Source organism: Aquarana catesbeiana, linkage group LG02 (assembly GCF_042186555.1).
Source record: "Aquarana catesbeiana isolate 2022-GZ linkage group LG02, ASM4218655v1, whole genome shotgun sequence".
Lineage (NCBI taxonomy): Eukaryota > Metazoa > Chordata > Amphibia > Anura > Ranidae > Aquarana > Aquarana catesbeiana.
In genome coordinates, this window is record NC_133325.1 from 413281776 (window position 1) to 413294564 (window position 12789).

Consider the following 12789-nt stretch of genomic DNA (forward strand, 5'->3'; position numbering starts at 1 on the left):
TAAAGCTATTACGATTCAAAATGTATTATGTTAGTATATGTTAGAAATACAGAAATTTATGGGCTCCATAGCCAGCTTTATGAACCTTAAACCATAGAGTAGAGAAGAGCTGCAGAGACAGATACTGCATAGTCTACCATCCACCTGTAAAGGAACAGAAGGTATATTCTAATGTGTATACAGATACCCATTTCTAAATTGTTTTAAATCACAAGCAGGCAACACTTAACTATATATTCATTTTTTTTTTTAAATTGACCAGTATGCTTTTTAAGCCACAGTAGGAAATTAGAGTGGGTCTTGCATAAGATAAGTCTGTATGCTCTATAATGTGGAAGAAATGATATTAGTGATATACACTATACATCATACCATATGCACTAGGATACTAATCCATGAATGAATATCTTTCATGCATTGATGTATCAAAAAGTACTATCTGTATGTCTTCCACAGGTCATTGTTTGGGGAGACTATGGAAGAATGGATCACAAATGCTTTATGGGGATGGCACAAATCCTACTTGAAGAGCTTGATTTAAGTTCCTGTGTCACTGGGTGGTACAAACTCTTTCCTACTTCTTCACTAGCAGACTCCAGCATTGCTCCTCTGACGCGCCGACTGTCCCAGTCTTCACTGGAAAGCTCCACCAGTCCATCCTGCACCTAACCTAGGAGGAACACATCTTTTGTTCAATCCTTTCCTCCTTTTTTGCAGCCTAACCAGTAAACTTCCTCTTTTTTTACCACCAGATACACATCACAGACTGCATTACAAAATCAGCAGGTAAATTCAGGGCTCTAGAAAAGGAGGGAGTTAGCTGCAGCTAAGGCCCTGTGCAACACAAAGTCAAAAGCTGCCAATTAAATGATACTGCAAAAAAAGAAACACTTTTGAGACTGTTATATTTAATACAGAAAAAAATCCAGATAAACCAAACAAGGATACTCCAATCAAAATATGCTCAACAAAGCAGTCCATATTATCTAGGTAACACAGAGAGGGCTGTAAAGTCAAAGAATCAGCTGCCTTGGCAACCTTTACTCTTCTTGAGTAAGTGTATAGCTAATGCAATTCTCCAGCACTTCAAAATGCTACGTATCATTCTGTTAAAAGAGAACAAACACAAAAGAAGCACACTAAACGGCACATCGATGCCAAATTACAGTATCTGGAATTAGATCAATCACTTTCACTGAGGATATCTCACTGGCTTCTCACCCTTTCCTTGTCAGTCTTTTCATCTAAATCAATTTTCTGTCCCTTTCCTACTACCTACCTTCCTCAGGCAAGACAAAAGCTGCATTTTACTAAGATGGCGACTGTGATATCATGTATATTTCATAGACAACTGCATACAATCACAAATATGAATGCATTTACATATATCTATATAGCAGAATGATATTTTTTCAGGTATCAGAATATTTTTTTTTTACATTTTTTGCTTTATTTAAAACAGAATGTAGCATTTCAATGTGCAATTTTATTTTGAACAAAAAGAATTGCAGACAAGACATTTGATGCTTCTCTTCTACACTTTCTTTTTGTGGCACAGATAAGCAATCTTGTTTAGATATATACATATAACTGCATGTCACTTTTTGTGTAGTTAAACTAAAGCATCAAACTCACACTAGTTTTTTTTTTAAGTGCATTAAAGAATTTGCACTGCGTCAAATCGTACCCTATTTCATGTCTAGAAGGCCTGCTACATGCTGCTTTTGCACGAAGATAATGTTCCTGGCAAAACAAGTTTAAAGTACCACTGAGCTGGGTGGCCCATGTCTAGCAAAAACTGTTTGCTCAGGGAAAGATACAGCAGGCCTATGGTTTTATTTTTGCAAATGGCATGACAGTTGTTTGTGTTTATCCTTCAAGTGCACAGCTAAAGCATTTCCTACAACTCAGATACAAAGTTCTACCTTTGACCATGGGCAATGCCTAGTAATGAAAAAAAGAAATGCTGAGCCAAGTCAGGATACAGGTTGGAGCTAAAACTCCAGGAGCACACATGTAGCATGTGACCTGATGTAGCAATGAATCCTATTTCTCTAAGGATGTCTACAATAACAACTCAGGGTTGCAAACTGTAGTGGACATAAAATATGGGAGAAGACTAAAATCTTCTCTAGCATGGGTGGCATAGTATACTCTTTGTGCTAGTCTTCATCATTTTCTAACAAATGCAATACAATGCCTGCAGAGAATGATCCTTACATTAACAAAATATTAATGTATTCCTTCCAAAAAAATGAAATGGAAATAAAATAAGAGGAATCAAATAGAATATACATCATTGCTTAAGATAAAAGGCTTCAGAAAGGGGTTTCAGAATGGACACCATCGCACCATAAGAGTATAGGCTGACAATGGACTGTAATATAAGCAAATTTAGTTTTATTCTATTTTGCCAGTAGACACCCAAGGGTATCAAAGTGAATATTTCATACTGTCCATGATGCACAATTACCTAAAGGACGCCATAAAAAGGTATATTATTTCCACATTATTTTTTTAATTTTATGAGTGTACCTTTGGTAGATCAAAATATCAGCCACAAGTAGCAGCTGGTGCCAAAGAATTCAGACTGCAGAGAACCCCTCTTGATATACTGGTCCATTGAGGCAAAAAAACTATTGTAAAAATATATTTATTTAAGAACTGCAAAAAGCTTTAGAGGTTATTTACAATTAAGACAGAAAAGATGTGACCTATTGAGCTGAAATATCAAGATTTGTTATAATGTCCATTTTGTTGATCATATGATAGAAAACATACAATAAGATATTGGATGAAATACATCTCAGTGTTTTTTCTTCCACTCAGATCCAGGTATCTCATGGTTCAGTTAAGTAGTCTGATAAACTAGGTACAACCAATCCCTTGATAGGAATTTCAATAGTATACTTGACAGAGCTCCTCCTTCTGCTAACTGACTGGGTATCTAAGTTGCTTGACTTCTGAGTCAAGTTGGGGGAGCTTTGTCAGCTGCATGGATGTCAGTTGATTACTTGTAACTGCCTCAAATTAAACCTTGAGGAAAATATCATGACAACTTGAGGAAGAAAAGGGGAAAAGCCCTTTAAGGAGGTTTGTGTAAAAGCTCACTATTCAACTGCCAAAGACTATGGTTTAGTCCTTTTGTGTAGTCTGTCACCCTTTGGTGTAACTTAATTACTTGCATGAAGAATGACCTTATGAAGAAGACCTGTTTTTATGCTTTGAGCAGCAATTGTTTGTGTCTAGTTTATTTTGTCTGTGAGCAATACCTAGTATCAAAATACAAATGTGCAGCAATGTATTAACCCATGAGGCAATTGATTCTGTTGTGAAACTTGCACTAGACTAATCAGATCCAAATGCTGATTGGTTACGTACTATACTGCTGCATTTCTTTTGTGTCTCCATGTGTGCCATGGCTATGTTTGTTCTGTTACAATTGATACAACAATAACGTGTAAGCCAGGGCATTTCTTATTCCTATATCATGCCTAGATCAATCTCTTGTCACACCTTTGTAAGAATTCATACATATCTGCAGTTATTCAGTACCATTTTAGAAAAATATTTGATGGTATGGGTTTATTTAGTACGTTTAGGAGCAGTGGTGTGCTGTATCCTTTGGAGCAGTTTAGAGTGTAGTTAGGCCATTGGAAACTGGTAGGTTGTTATGAATTTCTGCACACTATAACTTTTTAACTTTTACATATAAAAAAGCCCTGGATGTACATATACACATTTTGGGTTCAAACACTTTCATAAAGTAAATGCATCACAAATATGGACAATTTAAACGGAACATTATATGAAAGAAATGCATAATCAGAGGTCACATTCAGTAAAAAGCTGCATGTCAAAACAATCCGAAAATTTTACCTTTCTACTTTGGGTTTCCTTTGCTTCCCTTTTGGTCAGCAAGGCTAGTGATCTTGGCAACAAACAAAATGTTTTAAAATTGTAGGTACAATAAATCAATAAAAAAAAAAAATGGTAAACCATACAGTACCACGCTTCACTCACCAAGGCATATACAAACTGAACTCTATATCTCAACTCTCAACCCCCAAGCATGTGAGCATGAGTGGGTAGAAACAGGGCTGACCCACTAATGCAGTTACAGTATCAGGGTTTTCCATTCTTGAAGAACAGTCCTAATAATAAATGTATCCACTTGATCTAAGTGGTAGCCTTATGTAAGGAATTGGTTTCAGTTGGGATGGGAGTATGGACATTCATACCTTAACTGCAGCCTTTTTAAATTAATGACTATCATGGCTGAGTATGTGTTTTTAATGTATTCTTTGTTATCAGATTATGATCTTTTGCTTACTCACTTCTGACCATCTTTGAGAGCCTTTGATCATAATGCTGAGTGTTTTATTCAATTTGCAGACTCCCTCCCCTATCAATTTTTTTTTCTATGTTTAGCATCCAGATTCCCCAGACATCCCAATTAAGAATTAATTAATGGATTAAGCCCAATGTGGGTGAAACATGTCAGGGGGTGTGACCAATGGGCGGGGATCTGGGCTAAAGCCTATCTTTCATTCAACAGAATTGAATACAGTGTGCAACGGTACTTGTATGCTATATTATGATCAGTATGGTCAGCAATTTTGCACATTGCTCTTCACCTTATTAAATAAATTCAGTTGTTTCAATTAATTTCATCAATGCAGTGGGGAACCTTTTACTGTACAAATATAGGAGTGGCTGTTGCTGACCTTTTATAGCATGTTCACATCAGCAATGGCAGCTCAAATATTTTTCTCCTGGTTTTTAAAGTGCACCTACTTTTTTACTGATCAAAAAACACAGCCGACCCTCCCTAGCCGACTAATCTAATATAGAAAACCCCCACCCACCCAGATGCCTATTTCCTGTCCCTAATCTTTGTGGCCTCCTTCGGTGTTTACAGCCTCAGTGACAAAATGTGTTCATGTTCTTTTCAAGCCTTTGTAATACCTTCCCATGGGACTTAAATACTCCTTGCGTCTCTACTGTAGAGGCACGACCCCATTCCATTCTATAAGTAGTCCTACTACACAGCACGGCTAGCGCATGGGAAGATTTCATATCCCTCTATAGTGTGTACTTGTCTCAATCCAGAGCACTAAGTGTCATGTCTGTCTAACTCCTCATTCCTTTGCTATCAGCATGAATCACTTCTGACAAGTTTTCCTAACACCAAGAGAAAAATTGTGACTGGGGAGTGACCTCCAAATGATTGACAACTTCAGCTCTGTTCCTGTGTGCTGTGTGAAGGAGGGTGTGTCCATTCCCTCCAATCAGCTGTCAGAGCTCTCCTCACTGAGCCCTGCAGAATGTAATTTCAGATCTCCGCCCCATTTTTCTGGGAGCTTAGGCAAGCTTTATAAATCCTGGACTTTGAACGTATGTAGAGAAGAGAAGACGGCAGATAAACAGTTAATGTAGGAGGATTTGTTTCATCTCTGTGTATCACCTGAGGCCAGTCACTTCACTATGTAAAGGTTTACAACCACTTTAAGGAAGCATCTGGATGGAAGGTTCTAGTTTAGATTTGGGTAGACTGGGAGGTTTCAGCAAAAGTGTAATTGTAAATTAGGCATTTGCTTTATAGCAGTGTCAGTTAACAGGATTTTTTTTTTTTTCATAAAAATACATAATCTTACAACATTGACAGGTTATTTACATAATGCAGCAACCTGCAAAGCTGGGGGTAAATTTAATACCTTTAGAAAATAAAGCCCTATGTACTTAGGTTAGATTGATGTTAAAAGAGATGCCTTATATGACTTTTTCCATCCTGATCTAAACCCTGCTGTTAGTGTCATTTGCATTCTGTTTTGTCAAGACCACTTTAAAGATGAAAGCAGTGCAGGTGCACACATAAAGGTCAGTCTCTCCCACCGCAGGAGCCCAGCTGAGGTTACAAGCACTTATTGTTTAGAATTCTCATTAAGGCCTCCACACAGGCCCGATAACGAATGCTGTGCAATTAAACTGCATCTAGGGAACAGAAAAGTAACAATGCCCATCGCTTTTCGGAGGTGCCTGGGAACGTTTCTAATATTCAGCAAAAAATTGAAGTTATGCAGTTTTTTTTTTTTTACATTGTCAGCAAAAGTTATAAAAGAGAAGGGAAAAAAGGAGGGGGTAGATACGAGTGAAATATGTGACTGGACTAAGAGAGTTGGTAAGCTCTCACAAGCAGGGCCCTCCTAACCCTCTTGTCTTGGATTGTATTTCAACTGTACTGTCTGCCTTTATATTGTAAAGTGCTGCGCAAACTGTTGTGCTATATAAATCCTGTATAATAATAGAGGAAGTTTAATTGTACTCTTGCTTCTTCTTCCAATAGCTAGAAGTCGCTTACTATAAGGAGGCTAGATTTCTGTGGGTTTTTTTTATTTTTAAGTACTTATTAGTAAGTTCACTGCTTAATAACTTGGTCTTGTTATTGTTAAAGGGATTTTGTAGTCATACGAAAACAGTACACATTAATCATTTGTTCTGTTCACGTACAATTTTTTTTTTTAGAGTTTGTCCCTTTGGAAATTTTCATTTGCAAAGTCTAAATCGAATGCCGAAAGTGGTGTACACACTATACGAAAATCAAACGATCGTGCCTCGTATGGAATTTTTTCTTCCGATTTACTCATAGTGTGCACCCATAGTGTGGACTTTAGCAAATTTACTCCAGCTCTAATTAGTACCTGAATCTGATTAGTACCTCATGAACTGCATAATCTAAACCTGGATATACACGGATTGAGTTTTGGCTGGTTCCTTAAAGCGGAGTTCCACCCAAAAGTGGAACTTCCGCTCATCTGATTCCTCCCCCCCCTCTGGTGCCACAATTGGCACCTTTTAGGGGGGAGAGGGGTGCAGATACCTGTATTGGAGAGGTATCTGCACCCACTTCCAGGAATAGACTCCCGCGGGAGTCATGCCCCCTCCCGCACCCCCCTGCTGTCTCCTGGGAAACGAACAGGTCCCAGGAAATAGCGAGGACCACTTAGGATGCGCAGCGTGACTCGCGCATGCGCAGTAGGGAACCGGGAAGTGAAGCCACAACACTTCACTTCCTTATTCCCTCATAGAGAATGGCGGCGGCAGCAGCCGAGAGCCGAGCTGTTGCTCGGCTTCGGCTGCCAACATCGCTGGACTCCAGGACAGGTAAGTGTCCCTTTATTAAAAGTCAGCAGCTGCAGTATTTGTAGCTGCTGGCTTTTAATATTTTTTTTCAGGTGGACTCCCTCTTTATGAGCCAGTTGAAATTCGCTTAGTGGGTAGCTCTGTTAGTTGCCTTCCACCTGACATCCATGGTTGAAAAATCGAAAAGAGTCAGGCAGAGGATTGTTGACTAAACAGCAGCTGCATCCAATCAGATCCAGGCAGGGTCAGCTGTCAAAATACTATGGCCTCAGCAGAGGATTTGTCCATCTGCGCTATATAGAGTGGATAAATTGATCACTTACATTTTTTTGTTCAGCCATAAGTATGGCCAGTTAAGGATTAACCTTAAAAGCAAAGAATACTGTATATAGGCTGCTTTTGATAACCTCTATTAAAAAAGCTAGTTGCCTAAAGCCAGCCATAGAAGGTTCTATCTCGGCTGGTTCAGCAGGAACCGGCCAAGATTTGAACCATGTATGGGCAGTCTGTCCCTGTCAGAACACAACAGCTCAGCGGGGGAGATCGCTATACTAACGTCGGATGGTTAGTACAGCGGCTCCAACCAGAGCAGTTTTTTTTTTGTTTAACCTGCTGGGTTGAATTAAAAACAAATATTAGTGTGTACCAGGCATTTAGATTGGCTGATCCTCTCTTCAGCAGAGATGATGTGACCAAGCATTTAGGCGTTCACACTTGTGATCAGCACTAAAGGAGCCTGGAACAGCATTTCTCCAGGAAAGATAAGAATTTCAGTCCTTTTGTTACTGTTAAAGCGGTGTTCCACCCTAAAAAAAAAATTTCATTTAAATGACTCCTTTAAACCTATAAACAAACATTTGGAGGAAAAAAAAATCATACTTACCCTAAATGCCCTGTTGCTATGTAGTCCTTGTAATCTGCCACTTCCTGGTCCGCGGAGTTCCTCGAGACTTCCTCCCTTGCCTATACTCCTGGGAAATGATGACACATCATTTCCCAGGAGTCTCTGGGCAGTACTGTTCGGCTGCCGGAGAATCGCGCATGCGTGAGATCGAGAGGTGCATGCTGGGTAAGCATACACCTCTCCATACATATTCCAGGAAGCAATCACGATTGGGCTTCACATGTCCACATTAATGATGGAAAGGGCCACAAATGGAGGAATGATATTTTACAGTAAAGAATTTATATATCTGAAAAATATACCTAGATCATTGTATATTATTATTTTAACTACAGTAGCAATAGGATCCAAAAAAAAACCAAACATTTTTCTTTTGCCAGAACTCCGCTTTAACTTATCCGCCTCAGCAAGACTGTCATCATGGTTTTATGCAATCTTCAAATAATGGTCTGCTTTGACGTGCCGAAAAATACAATTTTTAACATGGAAAAGCCCTTTAACAGTAAACAGACCCTTTAAGCAATCTTTACAAGTTTTAAAACTCAAAAAACAAGGTTGTGTAACCCACAACATTCATATTCTAGCTGACATTTTTTTATACAGAAGAGAAGTTGAAAACAAGCCCTAAAACTGTTAAAAAGACATGCTTATGCCTTTATCTTGATAGGATATTCGCAAGGAGCAAACACACAAAGCATTTGCAAACACACACTGCTTCCTTTGTTCATATAAAGCACCAGCAGTTTGACGAGAACTGTGTTCAGAGCAAGCTGAACGGGAAATCGACTTACACACAGCACAAGCAGTTCTGGCTGCCCCACAGGCCTAAATTGGTCCAGCGCCTTAAAAGCAGGAATGAATTAGCATCAGTCTGCCAGGCAGAATCAATCAGGCCACACACAGACAATCCCAGAAGATGACAGCAGAGGGTATCGTTCCAGTAGCTCTGTCACTTGTACTTACAGAAGTGCCCTACTTTCTGGCTCATTGTTGAATGTTTGTAATGCTTTAATGCTATGAATGTGGTGTCACAAGGTTTGATACCTGCTTCTACTTGTAAAGCTTTGTGTATGGGAAAAATATATATAAATATATATATATATATATATAAAGATATATAAAAAAAATAAAAATAAAGGCCAAGTATGTGACAGATTATGTTTGTATTACAGCAAAAGATAAAGCAGATGTTTATGATAAAAAAAAGGGAAACCTGCATTTTTTACCTGTGCCCTGTAATGTTTTATAGACGTGGTCTTTCCTGTCAAATCCTTGTATTTTTGTGGTTTTCATGCAGCAGGACTGATGACTATGAGAAATAAAAGAAAAATGCACGATTTTTCTTTTTGTAAAATATTCTTGGCAATTTTTGAAAGGAGCACATTTAAATTGTGAGCTTGTAACGCATGTATTCTGGCAACCAGAGATTATTAAACCTAATTAAAATAAATGTAGCGCCTCCTGTCAGACTTTATTTGTGTGTATGTATATGCATGTCTAATAATGTATAAACAAATATCCTACGCACTAGCACAAAAAAAAGAGCTGCAGGCAAAAAAGTGAAATATCACCCAATTATGGAATGAAAAAAATTTCTGTGCTCCTAATACAGTGATGTCAAACCTCAATATGTGCTGTAGACACAAAAACTCTAAACGAAAAGATTCAATCATACTCAATAAATCAGAATCTATCAACAATCCTTATTATGTGGATCCAAAAAAGTCTGTATATGTATGCACAAATTTGTGTTATCACATCCATTGAAACAGTCTATGTGAAATTACTCCAAGCAAGCTCAGAAGGTATATGAAAGTTGGAAACCGCCACCATAACTAAAGCTGGCCATACATTATACAGTTTTCTTATTCAATTTCCTTTAGATTTATCTTCAACTATATAGTGCAAGGACTTGCCTGATTGCATATAAATTGTAAGTGTTTAGGTTTGACCTCATATTATATGGTTTTGGTAAATCTAATGGAAAATTGTACAAGAAAATTGCATATTGTATGGCCAGCCTTACCCCTTTGGGTACACTCATACCTTAGTATATTGACCCTTGCAGCAAGGTCAAACGCAATCCTATGTGATCCCATCCAATTAACTTGGCCATCTGAAAAAATGACTCCTGTTGTATCCTCTAGGACTCTAATCATCACAATCAAGTCAATCAGTGCAGTACACATGTTTAAAATACAATAAAAGCCAATGTAGGGGTTGATTTACTAAAGGCAAATAGACTGTGCACTTTGCAAAGTGCAGTTGCTCCAGAGATTAGTAAATGAGGTAAAGATTCACTTTTCAAAAAATACCAATCACATGCAAGGAAAATAAAAAAAAAAACAGCACGTTTGCTTGCACATGAATGGATGATGGAAGTCAGCAGAGCTTCCACACATTTGAGGTCCTTTTACATGGGCTTTCCGCCCGGCGGACAACATTTTGCTCAATGGGGGATTGATCTAATGAGCTGATCAGGCGGATGACAGGTCCATCTCCGCTCACTGAGCAGAGATGGACCTGTCAGAGCCCCGCACTCCTCTATGGGGAGATAAAAATGGTCAGCCTGTCCGTTTTCATCTGATACCATCCGATCTGATCTGCCAGATGGATGGAAAATAGGGTTTCCATCTGTCTGGATTTCACGGACAGGATCAGATCAGTCATGTCACCGCTGACATCCGCCGATCCATAGGGATGAATACAGCATCCGATCAGGTCCGCCTGAAAGCCCGTGTGAAAGGGGCCTACATAAGCTTTCGAACAGCACTTTGCAAAGTACACAGTCTATTTGCCTTTAGTAAATCAACCCCTCTGTCTTCACATTTTCAATGTTTGCCTCCTATTCCAAAAATCTGTGACTGATTGTTTCGGGGTACAATAAAAAATGGGGCTTGATTTTGTGCATGTGGTAATTTTTTGGTGTGTCTACAAAGGAGGGGGATGGGACGGTCATGGTTTTAGTGGACTTGGCTACAAATGGGGTCATCGTCAGTGTGGTATCTCTAGATTACATTTTAAAATTTGGTAACCTTTTGCAAATTGGACAGTAAATTTGCACCACCATATAAACTACAGTGTTTCCATACAGCTATTTGTTTAACTCTCTCACCCCTTATATGCTGCTTGCACTAATGTGAATCACATACACAGAACATAAAATATAAAAAAACAATTTCTACAGTGCTTTGTGTACCAATAAAAAAATTACATATGGTAAATAATTCTGAATGTGTTTATAGTGTAACACATCACATCATAATCCCCAAAGTGAAAAAATATGTTCATGTATAATCCAACAAAATTATAGTCCATAAGTGTCCAACTCAAAAAACTAGAAAACAAAATTTCTTCTTTATCAATCCTTATATCACCAGTGTATTTCTGTGAATCATCCACTCTTTGTGCATCAAATCTGATTATTCTTTCACCCACACGTGTAGATAAATGTTCACCCTCATGGATGGACCTCTATATTAAAGGAGGTCTTACACAGCCTTTGATCTTCCTTTCAATATGGCATCACGTAGTTCACAAAACTTCCAGTTATATGTCCAGAGCTCAGACCCCATACACATCTCCTCAATAAATAAGCAAAAAACCCATAGCACTCTCTGTTTTATCTCCAGTAAAAGAACGGATTAAAAACACTTACAAAAGTAAAATAATTCCAAGAATTTGTAAAAACCTGCATCAAAGCCTCTGTCCACTGAGAAGGAAAAATAGTAAAACAGAAAGTGATGAAGAAATGTTACTGACTAGCAGAGGTATGTGTATCAGAAGATCTGCAGGCCAAAATGACAAATACTTTGGCAGATTAAACAGTAAAATTAGATTTTTACACCTATTGTAAAATCTGCTGTCTTGGAATTCATTAACAGACATAGGAACAAACACAGTGAGGTAGGACTTGTGTCCCTTAATGAACGCCAAGTAATGGATTTATGGCAAGTACAAAAATTCTGTTTTCTTTATCAGTCATTAAGGCACACAGGACCAGAAATAATTCAGAGATAACTGGCACATCCAAAAGCAGTTCAACTAATGGGTGGGCAACACTGAAAATAAAAATGAAAACAAGCACTTGTAACAGCATAAAAACTGTTGGCAGGCCCAGTTCAAAGGGCTCAGAAAAAGAGATATCTGATATTGCAAGGCCCAACAAGCAGCCACTGATCTAGTAGAGTCTGCCTTATCAGAAAAGTGTGTACTCTTATCGCTAAGCTTGTATGGTGATTCTTCAGAGTCATTGAGATATGATATAATGAGATGGAGGTTGTCTTAAATGGAGACCTTCAGGAATGACAAAAAGAGAGTCAGTCTGTTTCAGGGAGGCGTAGCTGTAAGGTAAACACAAACAGTTCTAACCACATCCAAACAATAAAAAGAAAACTCCTTGGGATGTACTGGGGGTCAGACAAAGGGATGGAAGAACAATGTTCAGGTTAAGGTGAAAGGAAGAAACCACCTTCGGGAGAAAGGAGGCTTTGGGCCTCAAGACAACTTTGTGTAGATAAAGAAAAGGTTTGTTGCAAACCAAGGCCGGGAAAGCAACCTTGTAATTTAAAATCAGCAGGGAAATACTCCTTAATGATTCAAAAGGCAGTCTTTAAAGAGCGGAAAGAACCAGGTTTAGATCCGATGGAGTCACTTCGGGTTGTACAAGTAGGACTATATGGGCAACACATTGTACAAAGACCTTGCCCAAGGAATGAAAGGCAAGTGGTCTTTGGAATAAG

The 12789-nt window shown here is 38.5% G+C and overlaps 1 protein-coding gene across 2 annotated transcripts in view; it reads left to right on the forward strand.

Moving 5' to 3' along the window:
• The window catches only part of RIMS3 (regulating synaptic membrane exocytosis 3), a 266560-nt gene extending 257063 nt beyond the window's left edge, over positions 1 to 9497 (forward strand). For both annotated transcript variants that reach the window (XM_073615424.1, XM_073615423.1), the window contains exon 7: positions 457 to 9497. In XM_073615424.1, coding sequence (XP_073471525.1) covers positions 457 to 669 — 213 coding nt within the window. In that variant the 3' untranslated portion in view covers positions 670 to 9497. The remainder of the gene's footprint in view (positions 1 to 456) is intronic.
• Positions 9498 to 12789: the final 3292 nt, after the last annotated feature.